This window comes from Rhineura floridana, chromosome 10, assembly GCF_030035675.1.
Source record: "Rhineura floridana isolate rRhiFlo1 chromosome 10, rRhiFlo1.hap2, whole genome shotgun sequence".
NCBI lineage: Eukaryota > Metazoa > Chordata > Lepidosauria > Squamata > Rhineuridae > Rhineura > Rhineura floridana.
In genome coordinates this window covers 11,323,779-11,347,807 of record NC_084489.1, presented here as the reverse complement: position 1 = coordinate 11,347,807, position 24,029 = coordinate 11,323,779, and the positions used below count along the sequence as shown (strand labels likewise).

The following is a 24,029-nucleotide window of genomic DNA, read 5'->3' as shown; positions in this document are numbered from 1 at the left end:
AAGCGAGAGGAAGTGAAATTTTGACCTTAAGAGGGTGTGGTCATTAGGAAGCTGCGTGATTAATCCTTTCCCTTCAGTGTGAATGAAAAGCACCAGGTTTGCAGCTGGCTTGGAGCCCCCCATGTGGACTGTGCAAACAAAAAACGGAGGTAAAAGCAGCATCTTTAATACGATGTTTTGCTCCCATGTGGATAAGTCCAAAGTCTCATATAAGTTTCCTGTCTGCTACTTCCTGACAATATCCTGATCATGAACAAATGTCAGCTAAAATATACCATCTAATGTATCTTTGTCACAACAGTCTTCTACAGAGTTAGCAAGTGGGTTTTGGAATTTTAGTCAGGAATTTTAGGTCTGCTCTCATCTGCCCGCACTTACCAACAGCCTTACACTTACCAATGTACACAAATGAGTATCATGCAATAAACCCATTCTTGGACTGTATCACTTCAGAGTACAGAGAGGATGTTGTTACATGCTTAATGATCTGCCACAAAAAAACCAGCTTCCTTGTATATTAAAACTAGGTATCAGAGAAATGGATTCTTCCCCTTGCATACTAATTTTCTATATGTCCCGTTTTATTTTACCTTTTGGTGGGAGAGTCTTTCAACATGCCACCACAACCATCATCAACAGTCCAAGAACAGTTTGATCACAAGAGCTGCTGTTTGTATAGATAAATCCTTAAGAAGGCCTTAACATGTCTATGAGGAACCTCAACTTCACCTTTAAGGGGCTTGCCTCACCACTTCAGAGCCACGGAGTTGAATCATGGAATGAATAAGGTAGACTACCCAGATTTGATTGAGGAGGGGGGTGGAATACCTAAATGTGCATTTTAAATGTGTAATTTCAAAGTTCAGCGTTGGCAATATGAAGAAAGCACATTCTTTAAAGCATTTCTTTTTAAAAATAGCCTGGAAACTTCATGCTTCAATATTTATTTTGAATCAGGTGCTCTTTCTCTAGACCCACTGATATATCAGTGGCACTGTAAAATTTGGCACAAAACTTTCTACAATTAATTCTAGTACAAGTTGCTTAATTAAGATGCAATTATTGCCAGCATGTGGATAATGCTTATCCAATTAAAATCTAGTCTAGAAAGGCTTCCAATACACCAAATAGATTCCTGTCCACAAAAACTGTACTGCTACATTACCACCAGACAGAGTTCAGACCAACTGGATGAGACACAATGATCCAATTATAACCCACTTTGGTCTAAGCACTGTAAAAATTAAGATAATAAAGCAATTTTCCTCAACATTAGCTCTGAAACTGGATTGTCAGCATGAAAAGAGATTTTTAAAAAAGCACAGTACACAAGAATTTTGCAGATATCTTCCTACCTTTTCGGTGATATAGAAATTGGAACTATCTGCATGTTGCAGGGCATAATAGTCGTGATTTGTGAGGGACCACCTTAAAATATACAAAACAAATTCATTAATAAAATGTGCATAGAAGACAGAAACCAAGAACAACTTTCACCTTTCACTTTTTAGTTACATCTTTGAGTACAGAATCCCCCTTTCTTAGAGCTATATTGAGCATACCTGAATGTGTTGCTAATGCTGTCCTTAATTTGGAAGCTGGACAATTCACAAAGCAGCTTAGCATTGACATTCTCTATTCATTATTGGGTAAGAATCTGCTCTTCCACTTCCCCAATGTCTCTGGTTTATCAGGTGCTACTTAATTTTTTTATGCCTACCTGGAAAACAGAGCTAACCAGTAAAATGAGTACTGTTTGTTTATTTGTCCCCTTCTATCTCTTGTCCTTGGACCGAGTGCAAGCTAAATTCATTGTTAAACAGAGATTAAAAGATACAGACGCCAAGAGCTTCATACTTTAGCCAATGGGTTATGTTCACCATGCTCACTGGGCCTGTTTGGTCTGCGTCTACCATACTTACATTTTTTAACAATACCTAATTATAGAAGAGCTGTTCTGATAACACGTTTTAACATTTTACCTTCAAAGATGATAGAGGGCAGATATGCTAAAATTCCTTTCAGGGATAGGTGCTGTCTGTGAAATTAACTGGAATTTGAAAGAGTTTCCCATTTGTTTTTTCACTTTAGATTTTATCAGAGAACATGTAATCTACTCCTTTATGAGGTAGTTTCCTGATTGATCCTTAGCAACTCTTCTGAGTATTTTCTGGGGAGGGGGAAGGGGGTTCCAATATATTTATTGTGCTGGTTTTGACCTTTAAAGCCCTATACAGTCCAGGTCCAGGCTATCTGTCAGACCGTATCTCCCTATACGAGCCTGCCCGAGCCCTGAGATCTTCAGAAGAGGCCCTTCCCTCAGTCCCAACACCCTTGCAAGTGCGATTGGTGGGGACGCGAGATAGGGCCTTCTCGGTGGCTGCTCCTAGGTTCTGGAACTCCCTTCCTAGGGAGGCACGAATGGCCCCCTTCTTGCCATCCTTCCGTCGGCAATAAAGACTTTTTTATTCCAACAGGCTTTTGGGATAGAAGGTGTTTAGGATTGGGCTTTACAAGGCTTGTTTTATTGTTTTATATTATTATCTGTATTATTTTAAATTGTTTTTAGATTTTTAAGTGCCTTTTACGGTTTTAAGGTTGTGCATAGTTTAATTGTATTTTAATTTTATGTTTTTCTATGTTTTTAACTACATGTAGTTTTATTTGTAAGCCGCCCTGAGTTCCAGTTTGGAAAAAGGGCGGGGTAAAAATAAAGTTTCTATTCAATTCAATTCAATTTATTACTGAACAGGTATCAATATTTCTGAATGTAGTAATGTCTCTTAGACACTCAGAGACTGTTAGCTCTTGATCTTCACCTCTGCTCTTTTCATTTTGTGACTACGCATTCATAGAGTTGGACATTCTTTAATGATTGGGTATCTCCAATAAAAATGTTAAGTACCGAACAATAAACCGAAATTTATTAAGATAAATCTAGAGCAAGGGTAGGAAACCTCATGTCCACAGATCTAATTAGACCCACCAGGTGTCCCCCATTTAGCCTATGAGGATGTTTTGGCTAAGCCACACCTACCTGCCTAACATTTGAAATATATTATGTCAGGTGTGGGGCAGGTAAAGAAGTGACTGGGCCAAACGGAAGTGCTGATAGTCCTGTGCAGAACCTTGTGCTTGGCACTTTTTGCAAGCCCTGACAATCAGTTGATCATTGGGGCTTGCAAAGTACTATGCACAATCAGATGATCATTGGGTCTTGCAGAGCATGATGTCTTTGTCTACATAGCTGGATTTCAAACCACATAGGCAAAAATGGATTGCCTAATTTCAAACCACATAGGTGAAAATCTGACATTAGGTGATTGACAGGTGGGCGGCCTCACCCACCTGTCAAACTTGGCCTATGGAGAATAAGTGAGATAAAGATCTAGGTCACCGTCCAGATCCAGTTCCTCACCCTGATCCAGAGAATAGTTTTAGGAACATATTTAAAGAAGGCATTGTATTTCACTTCTGCTTGCTTGAATAATATCAGTCAAGTACCTTAGCCATTACAGTTCCTTGGAACCAAAAAAATAATGACAAATACAATAAACCTACTTCTCCCAATGCAAGATTTGTTTTAAATTAGTTTATTGCACAATCTTTCCCCTCCCACATCTGCAGTTCTCCAGCTCTTCATGAGGATCCCCACAACACTCAATGAAAAAGTCTACGTGTTTAAAGGAAGATAGCTTAAATGCCGCCATGGGATGGGCCCACAGGCCTCTCATTATCCCTAAGGGAATTGAAGAGCTCCTACTTGTGCAGAATTTCATACGAACACCACAGCTTGCCTAAACACACTAGAGGGTCAATGCTGTACAGTAGTTAGAATGTCCAGTTCTGACTGCGGGGACCCTGAGTGACCTTAGGATAGTTGCTCTCAGACTTACCTAACTTACAGCGTTGTTGTGAGGATCAAATTGAGACAACAACTATGTATGTCACACTGAACCTCTCGGAAGAAATGTGGAATGTAAATGTAATAAATAAAATGGCCTTTCCCATCTGTTCCATCTTCAAAATGGATGAAAGAAAATTGAAGCCTACGCCTACAATGAGACCAGTTCAATACAATGAAAATAAAATTGTTCACCTCAGTATATATGGCAGAATTTGTCAAGATGAAGCACATCTGTAAAACAAGGCTCCTGAGAGATACTTGAATTAACTCACAAGGGGAAGGAAATCTATTTGAGAACTATATATTTTGAGAGCTGAAATACAGCACAGCAACAAATAGAACTTACCCATCACAGACTTCCTTTATGATTGCTGACAATGGCTTTTTCTGAGGACAAAAAAGAAAAAATGCATGTAAAACATCACAGCACAGCCTTCAGTAGACACTTGCAAAACCAAAACAAATCTTTGGTTAATTTCTGTTTATTATGTAAACAATTGTTGAAAACTGGCATATAATCTTCTAAGTAAAACAATAAAACAACCAAAATGGTCTAATTAAATTAAACAAGTTAGATGTACTTAAAACATGAAGTAAGGATGGAGTCCATAATTTTTAAAATGTTAGTCTACTGTAGAGTATTACTTATCAGGCCTAGTTCAAACCTCACATTAACCCCTAAACTCATTAGGTAGCTCTAAAGCAAAGGTAGGGAACCTGTAGTCCTTCAGATGTTTATTTTATTTATTTTATTTAATTTATATACCGCCCTAAGCCCGAAGGCTCTCTGGGCGGTGTACATAAAAGGTAAAAGCAGGCACAATATATAAATACAATAAATATAGTAACTCAAAAAAACAAAAACACACAAACAATACGAGAACCAAACAACATCCAGAATACAACATAGTAATAAAATACTGTAAAAATACACTTTAAAATGCCTGGGAGTATAAAAAGGTTTTCACCTGGCGCCGAAAAGATAACAGCATTGGCGCCAGGCGCACCTCATCGGGGAGACCATTCCACAGTTCGGGAGCCACAACCGAAAAGGCCCTATTTCTAGTCACCACCCTCTGAGCTTCTCGATGGGATGGTACTCGGAGGAGGGCCTTAGATGTTGAGCGCAGTGTACGGGTAGTTTCATATTGGGAGAGGCGCTCCACCAGGTATTGCGGTCCCATGCCGTGTAAGGCTTTATAGGTCAAAACCAGCACTTTGAATTTAGCCCGGAAACAAATAGGAAGCCAGTGCAGACGGGCCAAAACAGGTGTTATATGAGCGGACCTTCTGGTCCGCGTCAACAATCTGGCCGCTGCATTCTGGACTAACTGTAGTTTCCGAACTATCTTCAAGGGCAGCCCAACGTAGAGCGCATTGCAGTAGTCCAATCTAGAAGTTACCAGAGCATGAACGACTGAGGCGAGGTCGTCACTGTCCAGATAGGGACGTAGCTGGGCTACCAATCGGAGATGGTAGAAAGTGTTCCGTGCCACTGAGGCTACCTGAGCCTCAAGAGACAGGGAAGGGTCGAAAAGAACTCCCAAGCTACGAACCTGTGTTCAAGGGGAGTGTAACCCCATCCAGAACAGGGTGAACATCCACCATCTGGGCAGATGGGCAGAGAAGGCACTCACAGCGTCTCAGTCTTGTCTGGATTAAGTTTCAGTCTGTTAGCTCCCATCCAATCCATTATCGCGGCCAGGCAACGGTTTAGTACGTTAACAGCCTCACCTGAGGAAGATGCAAAGGAGAAATAGAGTTGCGTGTCATCAGCGTACTGGTGACAACGCACTCCAAAACTCCTGATGACCGCACCCAGCGGCTTCATGTAGATGTTAAAAAGCATGGGGGACAGTAGCGATCCCTGTGGGACTCCACAATGGAGAGTCCAGGGTGTCGAGCAGTGTTTCTCAAGCACTACCTTCTGTTGACGACCCACCAAGTAGGAGCGGAGCCACTGCCAAGCAATACCCCCAACTCCCAACTCTGTGAGCCTTCCCAGAAGGATACCATGGTCGATGGTATCAAAAGCAGCTGAGAGATCAAGGAGAATCAACAGGGTCACACTCCCCCTGTCCCTCTCCTGACAAAGGTCATCATACAGGGCGACCAAGGCTGTTTCGGTACCAAACCCAGGCCTAAAACCAGATTGAAACGGATCAAGATAATCAGTGTCATCCAAGAGTCCCTGGAGCTGTTGTTGGATTATAATTTCCATCATCTCTGACTATTAACCATACTGACTGGGGCTGATGGGAGTCCAACAACACTTTAAGGACCACAAGTTCCCCATCCCTGCCCTAAAGTAAGACGCTGGGCTGTATTCAACATAGTGTTAAGCAAATTGTTCTGTCAGTGTAAGGATTTCTCAGTGTATGGAATGATCTCCTCCTGCACAGTAAATCTGTTCTGGGGTTTTCTCAATGCTCCAGAGCAGATTTAGAGACAGCATGGCATGCAGGCAGGGGAAGGAGGGGATGAAATTCCATTGCACTAGTGCTAACTCTTGTGCTAGAGCAACCTTTTAGCTGAAGACTGCCCATTGTCACTCAGCACCCTATCTGCAAAATGCAGAACAGTGATCTGTATTACAGGCCTACTGTAAAGAATACTGAGAAAAATGTATATTAAGTGCTTTGAAGATTCACACAGTTAGTTCAGAAGTCACGCTAAACCAAGGTTTATCATGATGGTAAGAAGACACACTGAACCTTGAGCTCACAAACTCCCAATTCCTCTGGCGTGACCATGAAATCAGAAGCTTTCATTTCCATTTTTGATTAACTGAGGTCTTTTCTGGGCAACAGGTCTAGAAAGCCTGTCGAAGCCCTGGTTGATCAGTGGAACACAGAAATGTCCCAGGCAGTTAAAATGATTTTCAGTGAGCACTCACTTTGCTGAGCCTGAGTGGCACTATGGTATACCCTAGAGCTAAGGACAATGAAGCTCATTGAAAGACTGCCAGAACACAAGAGAGGAAGACTCCAAATGAATATGACTGAACACAAGTGCATGCTGATGTCCAAACCTACTTTATGGAACTGAAGAAGAGATAACTACTTCTCAGCTTCCATTGCATCCTCCTGTGCTGTCAGAATGCTTTCCTCAAAGTCCCTTTGCAGTCCCAGTTGGAAATCAAACCTGCAAATGGAAAACTTCAGTGGGGCTCACTGATCAATCACTATAGTGGACCCCTCTGAAGATGAGTTCTCAGCACCAATCATCATATTTGTGCTGAGAGTGAGGTCCATCAGTTACTCTAAGGAGAAAAACATTGGGAGGGTGCAGGCTAGTGTCAGTGAGAATGCAGGTTCCCTTCATTTCAATGCCCCTTTTGCTTTAAAGATTAGACCCACCCGACTTGTCATGTAACTGGGGAAAGACGGATTTAAATAAACAGGGTTGCTGTTCCTTAAACAATAGAACCAATGGAACAAATCTGTTAAGTATTAGCAAAAAGAGAAAAACTAATTTGATGTTTTGACTAACACTAAATTTCCCCCCCTAATATCTCATCACTGAACCCACAAATATATATATTTAATGAATATAAGTGATTCCAACACACCTCTTTTGGAGAGGGAGAAATACCTGATTATCAGTGATGATTACAATGTCAATGTTTCACTTGATTAGGTCCTGGGCATTAAAGGGCTCTCTATTATTTCCTTTACCCACTGTCATGGCCCCTTCCGAGGACTCCTCAGAGGAGGAGAAGGACTCAGGGGGGGCAGCAGGAGACCCAGGAGAAGGAACAAGCAGAGTCCCCGAGGACGCAGCTCCAGCTCTCCCTTAGCTGGTGAGTGTCCAGGACGCGGCTGAAGCCCCTCAGTTGGATTCAGAGAATGAAGAGGAGGCTCCCCTCCCCCCTGCACAGCAAAGACACCAGCGAGTATTGCAACAACGCTGTCGGTCTGGCCATTTAAGACAAGCAAGTTTACCTTTAAGACAAGCTGATTACCTGCACCTGTCTGAGGGAGTGGGATTTAAAAGGCAGTTCATGACTGCAGCAGACTGCTGACTACAACATCAGTCGTGACCTCCACGTGAGACCCAGCTTCCAGAACCCAGACCCTCGGCTGAACTCTTGGCTCACTGGACCCAGCTTTCCCTCCTTGACTGCGCCTTTGGACACTGATTTTGGTACATGTGCTCGGAATGACTCCTCTGACCTTCCCTCCTCCCGCTCCTGTTATCTGCCCAGCCTTGGCAGATTTACAGCCCAGCTAGCTGCCGGCTAATGGGTTTACAGCCCAGCTATCACCCCTCCGAAGCTGACACCCACAAGCTTTTCCCAGATAGACAAGAGTTAAATTTTAGATTCCACTGCACACATTGTTCAAAACAATATACAAAGCAGTTTATGAACAATTAGATATTTTAAGCTGCTTTTCTTAATTTCCAAAGAACAGTTATGTGGAGCCGCATCTTATGAGGGGGTTATGTTCTAGGCATATTGTCAAAATTACCTGCATACAGTAGTATTACTGACTAATGGGCCATTATTCTCTGATGAACATCCATGCCGCCTGCACCTATAAATCCCTCTCGGCAGACTACACTAAGCTGACCAGCTGAAAGTGGAAGAGTAAATTCTGGGTTCACGCAGGAACCTCCACTCTACTTCCTGTTCTGTCTTAGAGCTGACCAGAATTTAACATCCCTTGAGCTTTGGTTCCGTGGCAGTAATAGATTTCTCTCTTCAATCATCCGAGGGGGGGTTACAGGTGCAAGCATCATGGATTTTCATAAAAGAAAAATGGCCCCTTAGTAATACCATTTTTTAACCAAGTGCATATAGTTGAATTTGTGCAAGTTAAATGTGTGTACGACGCAACTCCACTGTACCCCTTTTTGGGGGGAAGGTGGTGGAGAGGGTGGTGATGGAGCAACTTCAGCTAAATGTGTCTCGATAACACTGATTATCTGGATCCACTTCAATCTGGGTTTAGGCTTGGTTTCAGGTCTGAATCAGATGACCTGAATCAGGAAAAGGATGGAGAAGTTGCAACCATGTTACTCTCACTCAATCTCTCAGTAGCCTTTGATACCACTGACCATGGTATCCTCCTGGATTAACTGAGCTGGATGGGTATCAGAGGCACTGTATTACAGTGGTTCTGTTCCTACCTACGTGGTCGAGTCCACAGAGTAATCACAGTGTACCAGAGAGTACCAAAAACATTTTTGATGCTCTGGTACTTATGCTATGCAGTTCCGCAGGACATTTTTTCCCCTCCAATGTTATTACTTTTATATGAAGCCATTAGGAACAGTTATTAGGAACTCTGGAGCACAGGGCTATGAGTACACCGATGACATACAGCTGTTTCTCCATAATATCTCAATCAAGAAATGCTGTGCAAGCCCTGGACCAGTGACTCAATACAGTGGTGGACTGGCTGAAGGCCAATAAACTGAGTTTGAACCCTGGGAACATGGAGGTTCTGTGGGTAGGCCCAGGTATGTAGCTTGGGGGTACTCCTGGATACATCTTAGAGGTCCAAGTGGCCTTGATGGCTAGGAGTGTCTTTTACCAAGCTTTGTCTGGTATGCCAGCCATGGCCGTCTCTGAATTGGGATAACCTGGGCACCATAGTCCACGCATTGGTAACCTTGAGACTGGATTACTGCAATATGCTGCATGTGGAGCTGCCCTTCAGCCTAGTCCAAAAGCTCCAGCTGCTGCAGAATGCAGCAGCTAGTCTACTGATGGGGGCAGATAGCAAACAGCTTATGACACTTCTGCTAAAACATCTACACTGCCCTGCCCAAACCTCCCAAAGTGAGAAAAGGACATGAAGGTGTGCGTTTCTTTAATAGGTTTAATAGCAAATTTCAGTTCAGAGTGCTTCATGAATCAGCCTATAGGTTACACAAGACTCAGTATCTCTACTAGGCATAACTAGTCGCAACTATACTGCACTGGAACACAGTCGCAGCAATTAGACATGCCCCCTTACAACCCTTAAGTAAGTGTAGGCACGCTTGTTATACTTACATGAGAAAAGTGTCACTATCGGGAGCATGCACACACATGCACACTCCACCTCAGGGGAACTATGGGAACCAACTGAGCCTGCTGATGCTGTCGCCTATATGTCTAAAGAGAGGGTAGCAAAGACACTTCAGCAAGGTCCTCCTCCTCAGGAGGAGGGGAGCTCAGCGGCGTGAGCAAAGTAGAGGGGTGTGGAGAAGGTGAACAGTCCACCTCCGGAGTGCTCAGAGCCCCATCGGTTGTAATGGGAGCTATGGGGGTGGAGCGGTTGTTGTCAGTGGCACTGAAGACATCAGTCTCCACTAGGGTTGTCAGCTCTCCCATTTTCGCCTGGAGACTCCGGATTGTTGGGGTGCTCTCCAGGTCAGTCACTTTAATCTCTAGATTCTCAGCTTTCATTTTTTATAAAATTAAGTTTCTAAGTGGTCTGGTTCAAGATATGTACACCAAAATGGCAGCCCTCCCCCACAACTTCTGTTAAATGAGCTGTAGCTAGCTACTCTAACCCTGCCCTTTCATGTTTGTAGCCAATAAGTGAAGTCGGGATTGTGATTTTGTTGATCCTCCAGGCAGTATCTAGACCCCATTGCAAGACCAGAACACCATTATTTTTTCCTGTTATCTGAAAATCTCATAAACTGAGTAAGTATATAGCTTTCAGTCTTTTTCTATCTTGTGTGAAGGAGTCAAACAAGTTTAAATTTTCCTGGGCTGTTGAAGAGAGTAGTGTTTTGAAAACCTTCCCAATATGAAGCTTTAATCCAATACTGGCTTTTCTGGGAGTAAAGCAGCAACGCTAATCCCACATACCTGGAGTAAACACCATTGAATACAATAGGATTTACTTTTGAGTAGACATGGTTAGGATTGTGCTATAAATTAATGGGACTTTTGAGTGAACATAGCAAAGAATTGTGTTTGTGTTGTACATCTTTCTCTTCCCCCCCATTCACTCCTATTTTTAAAGCAATTAGGCAAAGCTGGCAGTTGCGGACAAGGAATGGGCTGGCTTCTGCAGCTGTGGCAAGCTGAGCAGGCCCTAGCCGCCTGGGGAGGACTAGCCTCAGACGGAAGCAATGGTAAACCCCCTCTGAATACCGCTTACTATTCACAGGGTAGCCATAAATCGGGATCGACTTGAAGGCAGTCCATTTCCATTTACTGAGGTATTACTGCTTTTATTATGTTGGAAACTAACACTGATTTTATTTTATTAAAAAAATGTTCTGTAATAACCAACTGGTTTTGACAATAAACTATTATATGTATGTATGTATTGTTACATCTCCAGTGTGTGTGTATATGGAGTCTTTCCAACAACCCTGTGAGGTAGAGTTTCCAACTGGAAACCAAAGGCAGCTCACAATAAGAAATAAATCCCTTTGAAATCCAATAACCATAAAAACTATAAAACAGTTGCAAAACAGCTTAAAGTGGTATGATTCTGAGTTTTGGGTTGGATGAGTGAAGTTTCTTGTCACAGTTCTCTCCACGCTTCCCTGTTTGAGTAAGCCCCATTTAATACATTGGGACTTGCTTCTGAGTAAACAAACATAGGATTGCACTATAAATATCTTTACAGGCTGTGTAAATAATAAACATCTTTGACAGTCATGCTTATATAAATAATTCTTCATACTATGCCCCAATAAGTATCTGATTTCACACTATAGTTGTACATTATTTCCTCTACATTTTAAGTATGCCCTTCTTCCCTGAGGTGCTAATGGTTCCCCCTCTGCTGTTTTCATCCTGAGGGGCAGGTTAGGCTGAGAGATGGTGAGGAGCTCATGGTCACCCAGGAAACTTTATAGCTCATTTCCATTTTAAAAAATGGAATTAAAAAATTAATTAAAACAATTTACATGCAGGCAAAGTTTATGAAGCAGATCCACACAATACATTTAAAGCACATCCAGCTCGCATTTAAAGCACATGACTTCCCCTAAAGTATCCTGGGAAGTGTAGTTTTCCCCTCACAGTTATAGTACCCACCACCCTTAACAAAGTACAGTTCCCATGATTCTGTGGTGGGATTCATGTGCTTCAAATGTGTGTTGAATGTGCTTTAAATGAATGCTGTGGATCTGCCCTAGGTATGATGTGCATTCATTAGTGAATTGAAAAGAACAATTTTAAAAGATAACTTTTTTAAACAGGGGAAGGGTTGTAGCTCAGTGGTAGCGCATATACTTTTCATGCAAAGGTCCAAAATTCAATTTCTGGAAAAGGCTATTGCCTGCAATCCTGGAGAGCCAATGCTAGTCCATGACATCATTACTGACCTAGATGGTACCAAATGGCATAAAGCAGATTCCTTTGTTCCTAAAAGTAGAAAGAGACTCAAGGGCCACAGTGACTCCAAAATTTATTTATGTGTTTTATTTACAACATTTATATACCACTTCATTGTAAAAAAATTTCAAAGCATTTTAAAGAAGAAATTAAAACAATAAAATTATTGGCAAAAACAGTTAAAAACAGGTATTTAAAAACATTCAAAATAATAAAACCAACTATGAGTTAAAAACAGACAAAAAATAGAATAGCTTCTACATGCCTGGCTGGCTTGCCTAAACAAAAATGCTTTTAGCAGATGCTGAAAAGAATATAATGAAGCCATCTGCCTAATGTAAATAGGCAAGGAGTTCCAAAGCATATGTGCTGCCACATTAAAGGACTGATTTCTTACAAGAGCAGAACAAGTACTATGTGGCACCCATAACATGGAAAGCACACCTTGAACTTGACCTGGTAGCAAATCAGCAACCAGTGCAGATTTCAGAGCAGAGATATTATGTGCTGATAGGGTCTCACTCATGTCAGCAATCGTGCTGCAGCATTCTGCACTAACTGCAGCCTCCGGATCACATTGTGCTGCATGAGTATTTCTGTGACCTTGGCTGACTGGTTGCCAGGATTTTTTTGGTTAGGAATCCTGACCGGTTGTGGGATGCTGAGTTTTCTGCCTTACTCATAGGAATCTTGTTATGGTCGATATGGTATGTTAGTTGTTCCCCAATGTTACCAAGGCCTGAGTCGCCTCAACCAGAATTCAGGCACTTAGTGTCACTGGTCCCTTACTCTGGAACACTCTTTCAGCAGAGATTCAGCAGGCACCTTTACTTTTGACTTTCAGGAATCCCTTTAAGACTTTTTATGTCAACAGACCTATGCAGCTATTTAAAATTTTCTTAAGTAGTCAATCATTTTCATGATTATTCTAAACGTTGCTGTGCACCGCCCTAATGTTTTATGAGAGAGCAGTATATAAATACTTTTATAAATAAAGTGTGTTTTAAATACAGAATTAAGCAAAACTAGCTCTACTGTGTACAGAGCTCCTTTCTTCTGATCCACTGAAGTAAATTCAATACATGCAATAAATATCCATTAGATAAGATAAAAACAACACTAAGTAATCTACTAAAATTATCCACTAACAAGGCTCCACTGTGCTATGAAACTGCAGTGAAGGAAATCTGCATGGTAATGTATGGTCTAGCTAAAGTTAGTCTTGTTTGGTTCATGGTCCCAAAAACAGAAAGTACACTGTCTAGTCTGGAGATGTCACAACATTCTGAACACCACTGTAAACATCAACACATGTGTACTGAGGACTGAGGAAAAAGAACCAAAGCAAAAACCAGAGCAGTATGTCTGAAAGAAAATAAGAGATTTAAGATGAGGTAGTTTGATTGCAGCAGCCAACAGGAAACAAACATGTCTAGTCTGTTTCGTTTAACAAAATCTATGGCCTAGTTTGCACACAACACTAAGCCAACCAATGGCTTAGTGCAAATGAGCAAACATGTTGGTTCCTGGAGAAAAGATCATGTGTTTAAGGCTCCACTGTCTGGTTCGCTAGCATCCGCCTTCACTCCAAATAAGGTAATCTGTTCAGCTATATCAAAGGTTTCCAAACTCTGGTCCATGGACCACCACTGGTCTGTGAGCTCCATTCAGGTGGTCTGCAGTCTGTCTGTGGATTTGTATTAAAGATGGTAGATGGCACACCCATCACACTAAATATCCATATTGATTTTTAATTGTATTTGTATTGCTTCTTTTATTTCTTATATTGTATTTGATTGTGTTACAATTTGAATTCTACACAGCATCTACACTTTTCTCTTTCAACAAGCCTTTTAGGTTGAGACCTATCCCAGTCTGTGTCTGTGTTAGAATTGCTTAATATGTTTTTTTAATAATGTTTTTAACCCTTTTTTAAAGTTGTGTTTTTTAATGTTTTTAATGCTGTTTTGTTTTAATGTATTTTAAGATCTGTATTTATGATGTTTTAAAGTGTTTTTAGCGCTTTGTTTGCTGCCCTGGGCTCCTGATGGGAGGAAGGGCGGGATACAAATTAAATAATAAATAAATAAATAAATCTAGCACAGTGCATTACAGTTGCTGCAATACACAGGAAAGTCATTAGGTGGTCTGTCAAGACCCTCAGCAATTTTCAAGTGGTCCATGGGAAAAAAGTTTGGGAACCACTGATTTATATCTTTTGCTACAATAGGAACTGTTTAAGCTTATGGTCTAGGGCTAGGCAATGTGGGTTTGGGTAGGGTGTGTAAATTGTAACAGTTAAATGATCATGCTATTTCATGAAGTACTTGATGCTTCAAGCTGCGAAGTCATTACTTTTATTGTCTGCCATTTTGAGTAATGAAATTCTTTACTCATAATAAATTGAGTGGTTCTTCCCAACTCCCCTAAGCAACAGGACAAGACTGGCTTTTCTAAAGCAGTAGTGTCCAATGCAATAATCTCTATGGCATTCAAAATTGTCTCCAGTATGCATCCTTAAACAAGACAGTTCCATGAACATACAAGTAAGATACAGGTTCATGTGTATGTGTGCACAGACATACAACCTCTGCTCCGAAAGAATACATTACTATAGAAGGAGGCCTAGTCTTCTGTCCCACCACTGGGCCGGGGGGGGGGAGGGAGGAGAGAGAGGAGGAGAGAGAGGAGGAGAGAGGGAGGAGAGAGGTGGAGGGAGTGAAGGTGTTTCCCCAAAGTGTAGAGGTGTGTAGACAGGATAATAAACAAATATTAACCCCAAGGGTCCTCTTGGTATGGGTTTTTTGTTCCCCGAACTATGAACATCCTGAAAACAAGGCCAAGTATCTGCAGACAAAGACACCTTCAAAACAAAACTCAGTCCTCTAAGCTGGAAGAACCAGATATCTTCATTTTAGTTAACAGCAATAGAAATAACTAGGCACAGTTCTTCAGGGCCACAGAATTTGTTTTTATCTTTTTATCTTACACATACTTGATCCCTAGAATAAAAAGGCCCTAGGTTAACAAAAACATAAAATCAAGTAATGTGATATTCCCTAATCTGCCTCTACATTCCCAACCTCATGAGCCATATTTCCCATATGATAAATTTCTTTCTCTTTCTTTTTTTACACCATACAATTTGTCTCCAGCGCTGAAACATTAACAGCTGTAAGCAAGATGCTCTTAGCGCACTCCAGGAAGGCTTCCACGGCTGCTTCCGTGCAGTGAGCTCCACCAGAATTACATAAGTCGTGGCTACAGAGCAGACCTTGGCAAGCTATTAAGATCAAAAGTGTAACACAAGGATTACTACAACATACCACATATCCTCCCCCCCCCCAAGTCAACAAAAGAGTCACTGTCTGTGAAAAGGACAGCTGGGTTTATACGTTCTCTCTCCCTCTGGAAGGAACAGCATATCCAGAGTCTTTTCTGAGCACCAATTCTGTTATTGCCTGGTGTGGAATTTTAAAAAAAGAAAGATGTACCTTAATTGAAAAAGGAAGTCAAACAACCACCCCTTTTAATGACAACAAATATTAAAGGCCCTCTTCTCATTTTTTTTCTTCATTCCAAACACACTACCTCCAGTCCCAAAACTATTTCAAAATGAAGAAATTATTCTTGTCCAATTGTAAATATTTGCCTGGCGTCAAGGAGAAGAGGGGGAATTGTTTTTCATTATGTTAATCCCTCAGCCAGTTCAAAACTGTGATTTTCCACTAACATGCGAGTAGCATTTTTTTTTAACTTATGTCAATGCTTTTTAAATGAAACACAGTTCTTGACCCAAAGCCAGAATTCATGGACTGTATGCAAATCAAGGGCTAGTAAACATGTGCTGAGGTCCCCACTAAGGTGTCAATTGTGAGACCTGGCACACCTCCTCATGGGGTCTATAAGCACAACTGCTGCCACTTGCACAATCCAGCAGCTCTTTCTTGGGCCATTTTAATCCAGCAAATTACAGCAACCACATGTATAAATAACCACCATGTACAAGTACCAATTCTCAGACAAGGAATCCAGCTATCTAAGAAGCACATCAGTGACCCCAACACATTCCTTACAAGCCCTTGTGGAGGATGCCATAAATGTCACCAGGCCCCCCAAAAAATAAGAATGCAAAATGCATATCCTGATATCTGGAGAATAAAGCACAAATGCAAGCCCTAAAGAGTTGCTGAAGTATTTAAAGTGTTGTTGGATAACAGTATGTATCTATGTAGCAAATCAATACAATGGTTGGTCTTTTAGAAGAACCCGGTAAATGTTAATAGGATGCCAGTTTTAACATTTGAAAAAGATGTACAGGACAACAAACTCTTTTTACTATTTCAGTAGATCTGTAGCGCTCTTTCAGAAGCATGCAAATTGTTGTGCCATCTCCCTCTGACTAAGCTTCACAACAATCCTGTGACATCATCACTATCATACTCATTTCACAGATGATGATCTGGAAAATGGATATAAAGTGAGTTCTTCCAATCTAATGTTTCTTATGTGACTGTTTAATTTTGTACTTCTTCCCAAGTTTACATGGTATTGTTGATTCGAGGAATCAGAAGCTGTGGAGTTTTTTAAATGTGGGTGCATACATGCACACATTCTCACACTTTAAAGCTTCTGCAGAGAACCTTGAAAAAAGGAATTCTGCCTACTAGAGAGAACAGGAAGGCATGCTGCTCTTCTAGATACCAAGTATCAAGGCACCCTTTACTTTCTGCCAGTACTACCTTTTGGGCACTGACTGTATTTCAAGCATGTAAGATTTTTGATTTATGAAACTTATGTGTTATTTTCCTTGGGAAAACTCAGAATAGCTTACATGACGCTCTCAGTGGGTTTCCCAGGCACTGATCCAACCTGCACCTGCTAAACTTGAATAGCGTTACAACATTTAAAGTACTTAGCCTTTTCAGTGGGCTATTCACTTGTTCCGAGTACACACAGCAGAACACTCTCCTATTGTGTTCCTCTTTTGATTATGTGCTATAATATACCAATCTTTTCTTCTTACACCCCAAAGTAACCCAACATTGAATAACAAAATATATAGCTGTCAAGATATGCTAATTCCTTGAAAAATTATCATTCTTCAGTCTGTACAACTTGTGATCCAGCAAGCCAAACACCACCCACTAGCCATGTGGTCCACACCTTCACTACATTTTGCAATCCCAGACACACAGTAAAGCCCAAACATTTCTTAATCACCCTACATGGCTGGGGGCTGCATTTGGCTAGGCGGGTCATCACAAATTGTGCAGGCCTATAATATTTAAAGAAAGCAACTTCATGATGGGATATCAAATCACGTATTTTGCATCCTAAATCACTATTGTTATGGTTAGAATGAGATGAGGAAAGCCTTTCCCACAATAAAGTTTTGCATCGCGTAGCAGTAAGGGCTTCAGCAGTAATGCGCATTCATATGTTCTGATAATATGAGGTCAATGTTCAGAGGGTGGAGGAGTAAACCGGGGGGCGGGGGGGGGTGATGAATGAATGTGCTCCTGAAAATTCCCCTCAAGAGGCAGGTTGGAAGTGACCCTTTCCCTTTCCAAATTGAGCATGAAATCTCAACTGATATCAAATACACATGGAGACTTTTTGTTTTTTTCCCCTAACAAGTTAAACTGTGAGTAGAATGTTTGTCTGTGTCTGTGTTAGAATTGCTTAATATGTTTTTTAATAATGTTTTTAACTCTTTTTAAAAGTTCTTTTTTTAATGTTTTTAATGCTGTTTTGTTTTAATGTATTTTAAGATCTGTATTTATGATGTTTTAAAGTGTTTTTAGCGCTTTGTTTGCTGCCCTGGGCTCCTGATGGGAGGAAGGGCGGGATACAAATTAAATAATAAATAATTTTTTTTTCACAGTACCTTGACTTCAATTTGGCAGAGCCACTGAGAGCCAGATAAAAATGCTTAAAAGGGTGAGTCCAGCTCATAGATCATTGTTAGTTCTTGCCTTGCTGAGAACTGACAGGATGCAGAGCTCTGATCCAAGTCAGCAATGCTGATCTTGCACCTTCTCCTAATATGTGGTGATCTGACTGCTTCTGAAACGGCCCAAGATGGGCCCATTCATTCATGACCACTACCACCCGCTCACAAGTACCCCCTTTTTAAGGCAGGTGATCAAGAGGGTTGTGGTGCAACAATTGCAAGTACTGTTGGATGAATATCTTGACCCATTCCAATCTAGGTTCAGGCTTAATTATGAGACTGCATTGACTTTGGTCACCTTGATGGATGACCTTTATTCAGAAGAAAAACAGGGGGAATTCAACCCTGTTATTCTTACTTACTTGATCTCTCTTTTGATACTGTTGACTATGTTATCCTTCTGACCCAACTCAGTAAGATGGTCATTGGAAGCACTGTTTAATAGTCATTCTAACCTTATCTCTAGGGTCGGTTTCAGATAATAGCATTGGATGATTGTATTTCAGCCCCGTGGCAGTTGTGCTGTGGAGTGCCACAGGATGCCATCATGTCTTCAATGCTGTTTAACACCTACATGAAGCAATTGGAAGCAGTCGTTAGGAGATCTGAGATGAGGTATCAAGAGGTACACTGATAACTAGCTCTATTTCTCAGTAACGTCATAATCAGGGGAGGCCATGCAAGCCCTGGATTGGTGCCTGGACTCAGTGGTGGGCTGGATGAGGATTAACAAGGTGACTCTGAAACCTAGCAAGACAGAGGCACTATGGGTAGGTGGTTCCCAAGTTCAGATAATTTGTCAATTGCCTGCTTTGGATGGGGTTGTACCCCCTCAGAAAGAGTAAGCTTATAGTCTGGGGGTGCTCTTGGATCCATCTTTGTTGCTAGAGGTCCAGGAGACTCAGTAGCTAGGAGTGCCTTTTACCAGCTTCAGATGGTAAGATAGCTGTGACCCTTCCTGGACCGGGATAGCCTGACTACTGTCATTCATGCAGTGGTCTCCAGGCAGGATTACTGCAATGAGCTGCCCCTGAAGTTGGTCTGGAAGCTGCAACTCATGCAAAATGCAGCAGCTCAGCTGCTCACTGGGGCAGGATATTTCCAACATGTTATCCAGTGGCTACTAATTAGCTATTGGGCCAAGTTCAAAGTGGTGGTTTTGGTGGTTTCAACAAGCCCTGCACAGCTTGGTATCAAGATACCTAAAAGATCATCTCGCCTCTTAGGATACCTAAAAGATCATCTATCACTGCACTCTATAGGTGAGGGCCTCCTGCAGATAGCATCTCATCAGGAAGTCCATTCCACACAATACAGGAAACAGGCCTTCAGTGTTTGACACCTTTTGGAATTCCCTCCATCTCTAGAGGCGCCATCTCTTTTCAGCACCTACTACAGACCTTCCTCTTTCAACAAGCCTTTCTTTTATTTATTTGCTTTATCACTTGTTTGCTGCCCTAGGCTCCTCTAGGGAGGAATGGTGGGATATAAATGCAATAAAGTAATAATTTAGCATGCAACTTAGGTTGAATTAAAGAAATCCAAGCCACACATTGGTTTTCAAAAATGCACAGTCAACCAAACATCCTAGGAGCACAACCTTCCTATGATGGTCATGTTAAGCAGGATATAACTATTTTTGCTATCATCCCTGCTGACAAACAATAGATATACTCTTCTCTACTCTCCAATGGTAAGAAGCGCATCATGAAACTAAAGATTAATTTTCTGAGGGGCTGTGTGAGAGACTAGAGAAGAAGCTTAAAATATTTAGCACAAGCTTTTGAACATGGGAGAAATTGCAAGAATTTACACATGTGCTCCTGAAAGTTTACTCACCTGTTTGTTTTTGTATGATGAATAAATCCCTGGAGGTAATGACTAAAATATTAAGCAATACAGGTGGTTCTTCTTGCCAAACGCAAATAAGTCATTTTGTAATTAATTAAAATCATGCAGAGCTCTAGTTAACTTGTTGATTTTTACCCAAAAATGTCCCTAAACACAGTGGGAATAATTTGTGTGGTGAGTGGGTGGACACACACATGTATGTTTTAAGGAACACTAAGCAGGGGCATTGTTTTATCTAGGCTTCAAAATGCCTAAGAAGCATTTCTTTGATAAATGTATCATCCCGTATAAGAATGTATGGACAGAGGACAAGTTGCCTTAACTACAGATACAGTGTTGGGTGCAATGGACTTGAGCCAAGGAAGTTTTCTCTTGGGAACTTTCGGTGATTTGGTAAAGCTTCATACTGATCACCATAGTGGGAGTCACAGTATAGCTGATCTTCTTAGGGGGAACTATTATTGAAGCCCCCCCCCCAAAAAAAAACAGAGTCAGAGTTTATAAGATCACAGAATTTAGTGATAAAGTTTTTCTTCGCTTATATCACTTCAGGCTGTAGGTCAGATTACTGCATACTGTATGCTCCCACCAGGAAAAAATATCTCCCTGCACACAGAAAATCAACACACCATGGAAATGTGCTTGTCTTAGCCTTCTGACATGCTGTTTTTCTGTGTATACAAGTACTCACACATGCATTTTCACCACCTTTTTCTTAAAGTGGACCATTCAGAAAAAACTTCATCACATATTTTGCACAATTTATAAACTGGCTCTTTGAATGGCTAATAACAGTTGCAGCTTTCTGTTAACTGTGGATCAAACCTGTGGATGGTTCACTTGCTTAAACAATATTAATGGTTTTACAACACTGTTTTTATGGAGTGGCATGCTTTGTATGTTTCAGATCTCTATTTGCTAACACATTAGGTGGAGCTCTACCACACTCACAACTTTACCTGGTCTTTTCCCACCTCAGACTCACAATACAACCAGAACCAATCACACCTTGAAAAATGCCACCAGACTGACCCAATGAATAGACCCCTGCTAAATGCCAATGTAGCTACAACCCCTATTTACAGCCTCAGGAACCAATCATAATCTGGAAATATTAACCAGACCTCTCTCTGCTTCCTAGAGGATAATCCTTCCTACAGCAATACTGAACACCCTGCTGGCTGTACAACCCTGGAATCCCAGCTCCTGGCTCCCCAAGTCCAGCTGCCTCAGAACTTGAGTAAAACCATTACTTCCAGGATTCCCAGTACATAATCTGAAAATTAAGAATTATTTGGGGGGAACAGATACAGTAAAAGCAGCATCCTGCCTTAGGATACAAGATCTGATTATATCATCTGCACATTGGTTTCAGATACAATCCAGGAAGACACCTAGGGCATCCACTTTCCTTCGTAGATGATGATCAGGAATCATTCAAATGCTGAAAATCTCATTATTATAAGTGGCTAGTCAACCTTTATTATGTTATCATGCATTACTTTTTATATCTTATTTTCCTTCCACGGAACTCAAGGCAGTGTAAAATAAGTTCTTATGTAATCTTCCACCCAAGCACTGAATAGGCTCAGAATTACTTGGCTTCAACAGGGTTGATGCATTGTGTGCCTTCAGACAACACTCCAGACATACTTTAAAGAAAAATTCTAGGAAAAACACATTCTAAACCTACACAGGCCTACACAGCATGAGTGTTCTCATCCAGATGTGGAGCCAGCCATACGCTACCAGGTGCTTCATAAACTGTTGCTGCATCTGAACAAGGTACAAGCATGGGCTTTATCAAGCACCTAGCAAGGCAGAACACATGTCTGGCATTTCATGCATTGCCCACGGGCACCATGTTGTACAACCCAGTTCAGAATTAACCACTACTGTCATTTGATTGGTAACTGAAATTCTACAATGATACAACATCGGGACAATTAGATACCTAATATAAAATAAAATACTTGCTAAGGAAAATCGACTTCCCTCCCAGGCATCCTCCTTCACACAAACCTTTCACAGCAATGAATTGTTTTGTCTAACTAACATACCTTTTGGGAGCCTGTTAGGATAGCTGGGATCTCTCACACATAAATGAAATCCTGTATCCAACCACAGCGCAAGGTCTGTTTCCCACAATTAATTCATGTCCTTAATTTCAATGAACTACCCTTTATATGCTCTCTGTTCTGTTAACACCCTGTCTTTAATTCTCTTTAGAGGTTGCTGCCCACGTTATACAAGAAGAGCGTGTTGTGGGATCGGTTTCAGCTTATGTAGTCTGATGTGGACAAGGTGCCAGCAGCTATATGCTCAGTCATGTACCCTTTTGAACCCTGTCCCTCTCAGCTTATTAAATCTAGCTGAGGGGGTTTGACGGGAATTTGACTGGTTGGGTCCAGAGTATTTTTAATGCTTCATTGCATGAAGGGCTGGTTCCTGTTGCCTTGAAAGTCACGGTGGTGCTGCCCAGGCCTGCCCTTAGCATGTGCAGGGCCCAGGGCAAAAGCATAGTTGCCCCCCCCACATTCTTTCTCTCTATAAATTATAGAGAGAGAGAGAGAAAGAGAGAGAGAGAGATTTTATTTACAAATATATGTAATTATAATATTTAATTTACGTATGAGGCTAACAACCTATTAAATACAAATATGATTACCTTCACTTCAGGCAATAGGCCTCTAGTCAACCTGTTCCATATCCATTTCTCCACTGGTCTCTCGACATCTGTCTTCCCTTTGTTGATATCTGCTAGATATGGCAGTCTATTTCTAGGCATATTTTCCCATCTTTATCTTCCTAACTAAACAATTGAACACACTTTGTGCAGAACCATTGTTTTAAATATCGAGGATGACAGAATTTGATCATTTCTGTAAATGTCTGGCTGCTTTGTTGATGGGCAATTACGTTCGGATTAAAATTAAAATAATACAAATATAAGAAACTATATATTTATTCTAAAAAATTTATTTTCCTTGCTTTCACTTCTGCGAAATCATTAATCAACTTGTCAAAATCTAGATTTTCACACAATTTATGTTCTATTGATAATAAAGTCAAATTAGACAACCTTTCTTGAGACATCGTAGATCTTAAATAATTTTTCAACAATTTCAGTTTAGAGAAACTTCGCTCTGCTGATGCAGTGGTAACAGGAATTGTCAATAAAATTCTTAAAACAATAGTGAGATTTGGAAATGAATCATGAACCTTAGAAATCAGGTTTAAACATTGCAATGTTATATCCCATTCAGCTCTTATGTGATTGTTTTCAGAGGTTTTTAATATGTTTTTTATTTTGTTTTTAATTATATATTGCTTTCTCAGGGATGTATTTGCTGCCCAGAGCTCCTTTGGAAGGAAGGGCAGGATATAAATTTAATAAATAAATATAACTCTATAGTCTATTACTTGTCTTGCACCAGAGGGCTTCAACTTTTGTAATTAGCTGTGGAGCAGACAGTGCTGGAACTTTAAGCTGAGTGCATTTCTACCACCAGAATAGAAGTGTGCACAGGAGGAGATTAAGAGCAAAGCGCCTTTCATTTCTAAAGAAAAATATATAGAACACACAAACAAACCTTTAGAAAACAGTGCCCCTAAGCATATCTTAAGTGCCGTTATTCTTCGAGGGTTAGCAGCTTTTCAAAAATGGTCTTAAATTGTACGTCTCTAGAGTGTTTCTTCTGAAGAGTACAGTTGTGTTTCAAATGACCCCTATATAAATTAGGGTGATGACAATGAAAACATTTCCCCCGTTGGCTGCAGATCCTTCTGGCAACTAGCCAGGAGACTCCAACAATTCTGGCGACTAGTCGCCAACCCTCTTCCTCGCCTCTCTGCCCTCTCCAGCAATGACATGCCTGCTAGAGAAGCAATGTCTTTCCTCGTGTACCACACGTTGGTGGTACGAAGCTGAGTCAGACAGAGCGCCAGGAGAAGCTACATGGAGCCGGACTCCTCATAGGCCATGCTCATTTGGCGCCCGTCCACCTCCATTATGTGCT

At 41.1% G+C, this 24,029-nt stretch overlaps 1 protein-coding gene and 1 long non-coding RNA gene across 11 annotated transcripts in view; one reads left to right on the top strand and one right to left on the bottom strand.

Annotated features, from left to right (window-relative positions):
* ELMO1 (engulfment and cell motility 1) overlaps positions 1 to 24,029 on the bottom strand; it is a 504,161-nt gene that overhangs the window by 396,309 nt on the left and 83,823 nt on the right. For all 4 annotated transcript variants that reach the window (XM_061587900.1, XM_061587901.1, XM_061587898.1 and 1 more), the window contains exons 3-4: positions 4,254 to 4,294; positions 1,356 to 1,428 (exon numbers count right to left, since the gene is read on the bottom strand). In XM_061587900.1, the coding sequence (XP_061443884.1) occupies positions 1,356 to 1,428; positions 4,254 to 4,294 (114 nt within the window). The remainder of the gene's footprint in view (positions 1 to 1,355; positions 1,429 to 4,253; positions 4,295 to 24,029) is intronic.
* Positions 10 to 23,263, top strand: LOC133365641 (uncharacterized). 7 transcript variants are annotated; one of them, XR_009758268.1, is made up of 7 exons: positions 10 to 788; positions 10,478 to 10,550; positions 11,023 to 11,074; positions 16,551 to 16,683; positions 18,091 to 18,146; positions 18,666 to 18,784; positions 21,152 to 23,263. It is a non-coding gene; the product is annotated as an uncharacterized LOC133365641 (long non-coding RNA). The 7 variants fall into 7 exon arrangements; XR_009758271.1 differs by having other exon boundaries at positions 10,876 to 11,074; XR_009758266.1 differs by having other exon boundaries at positions 10,478 to 11,074.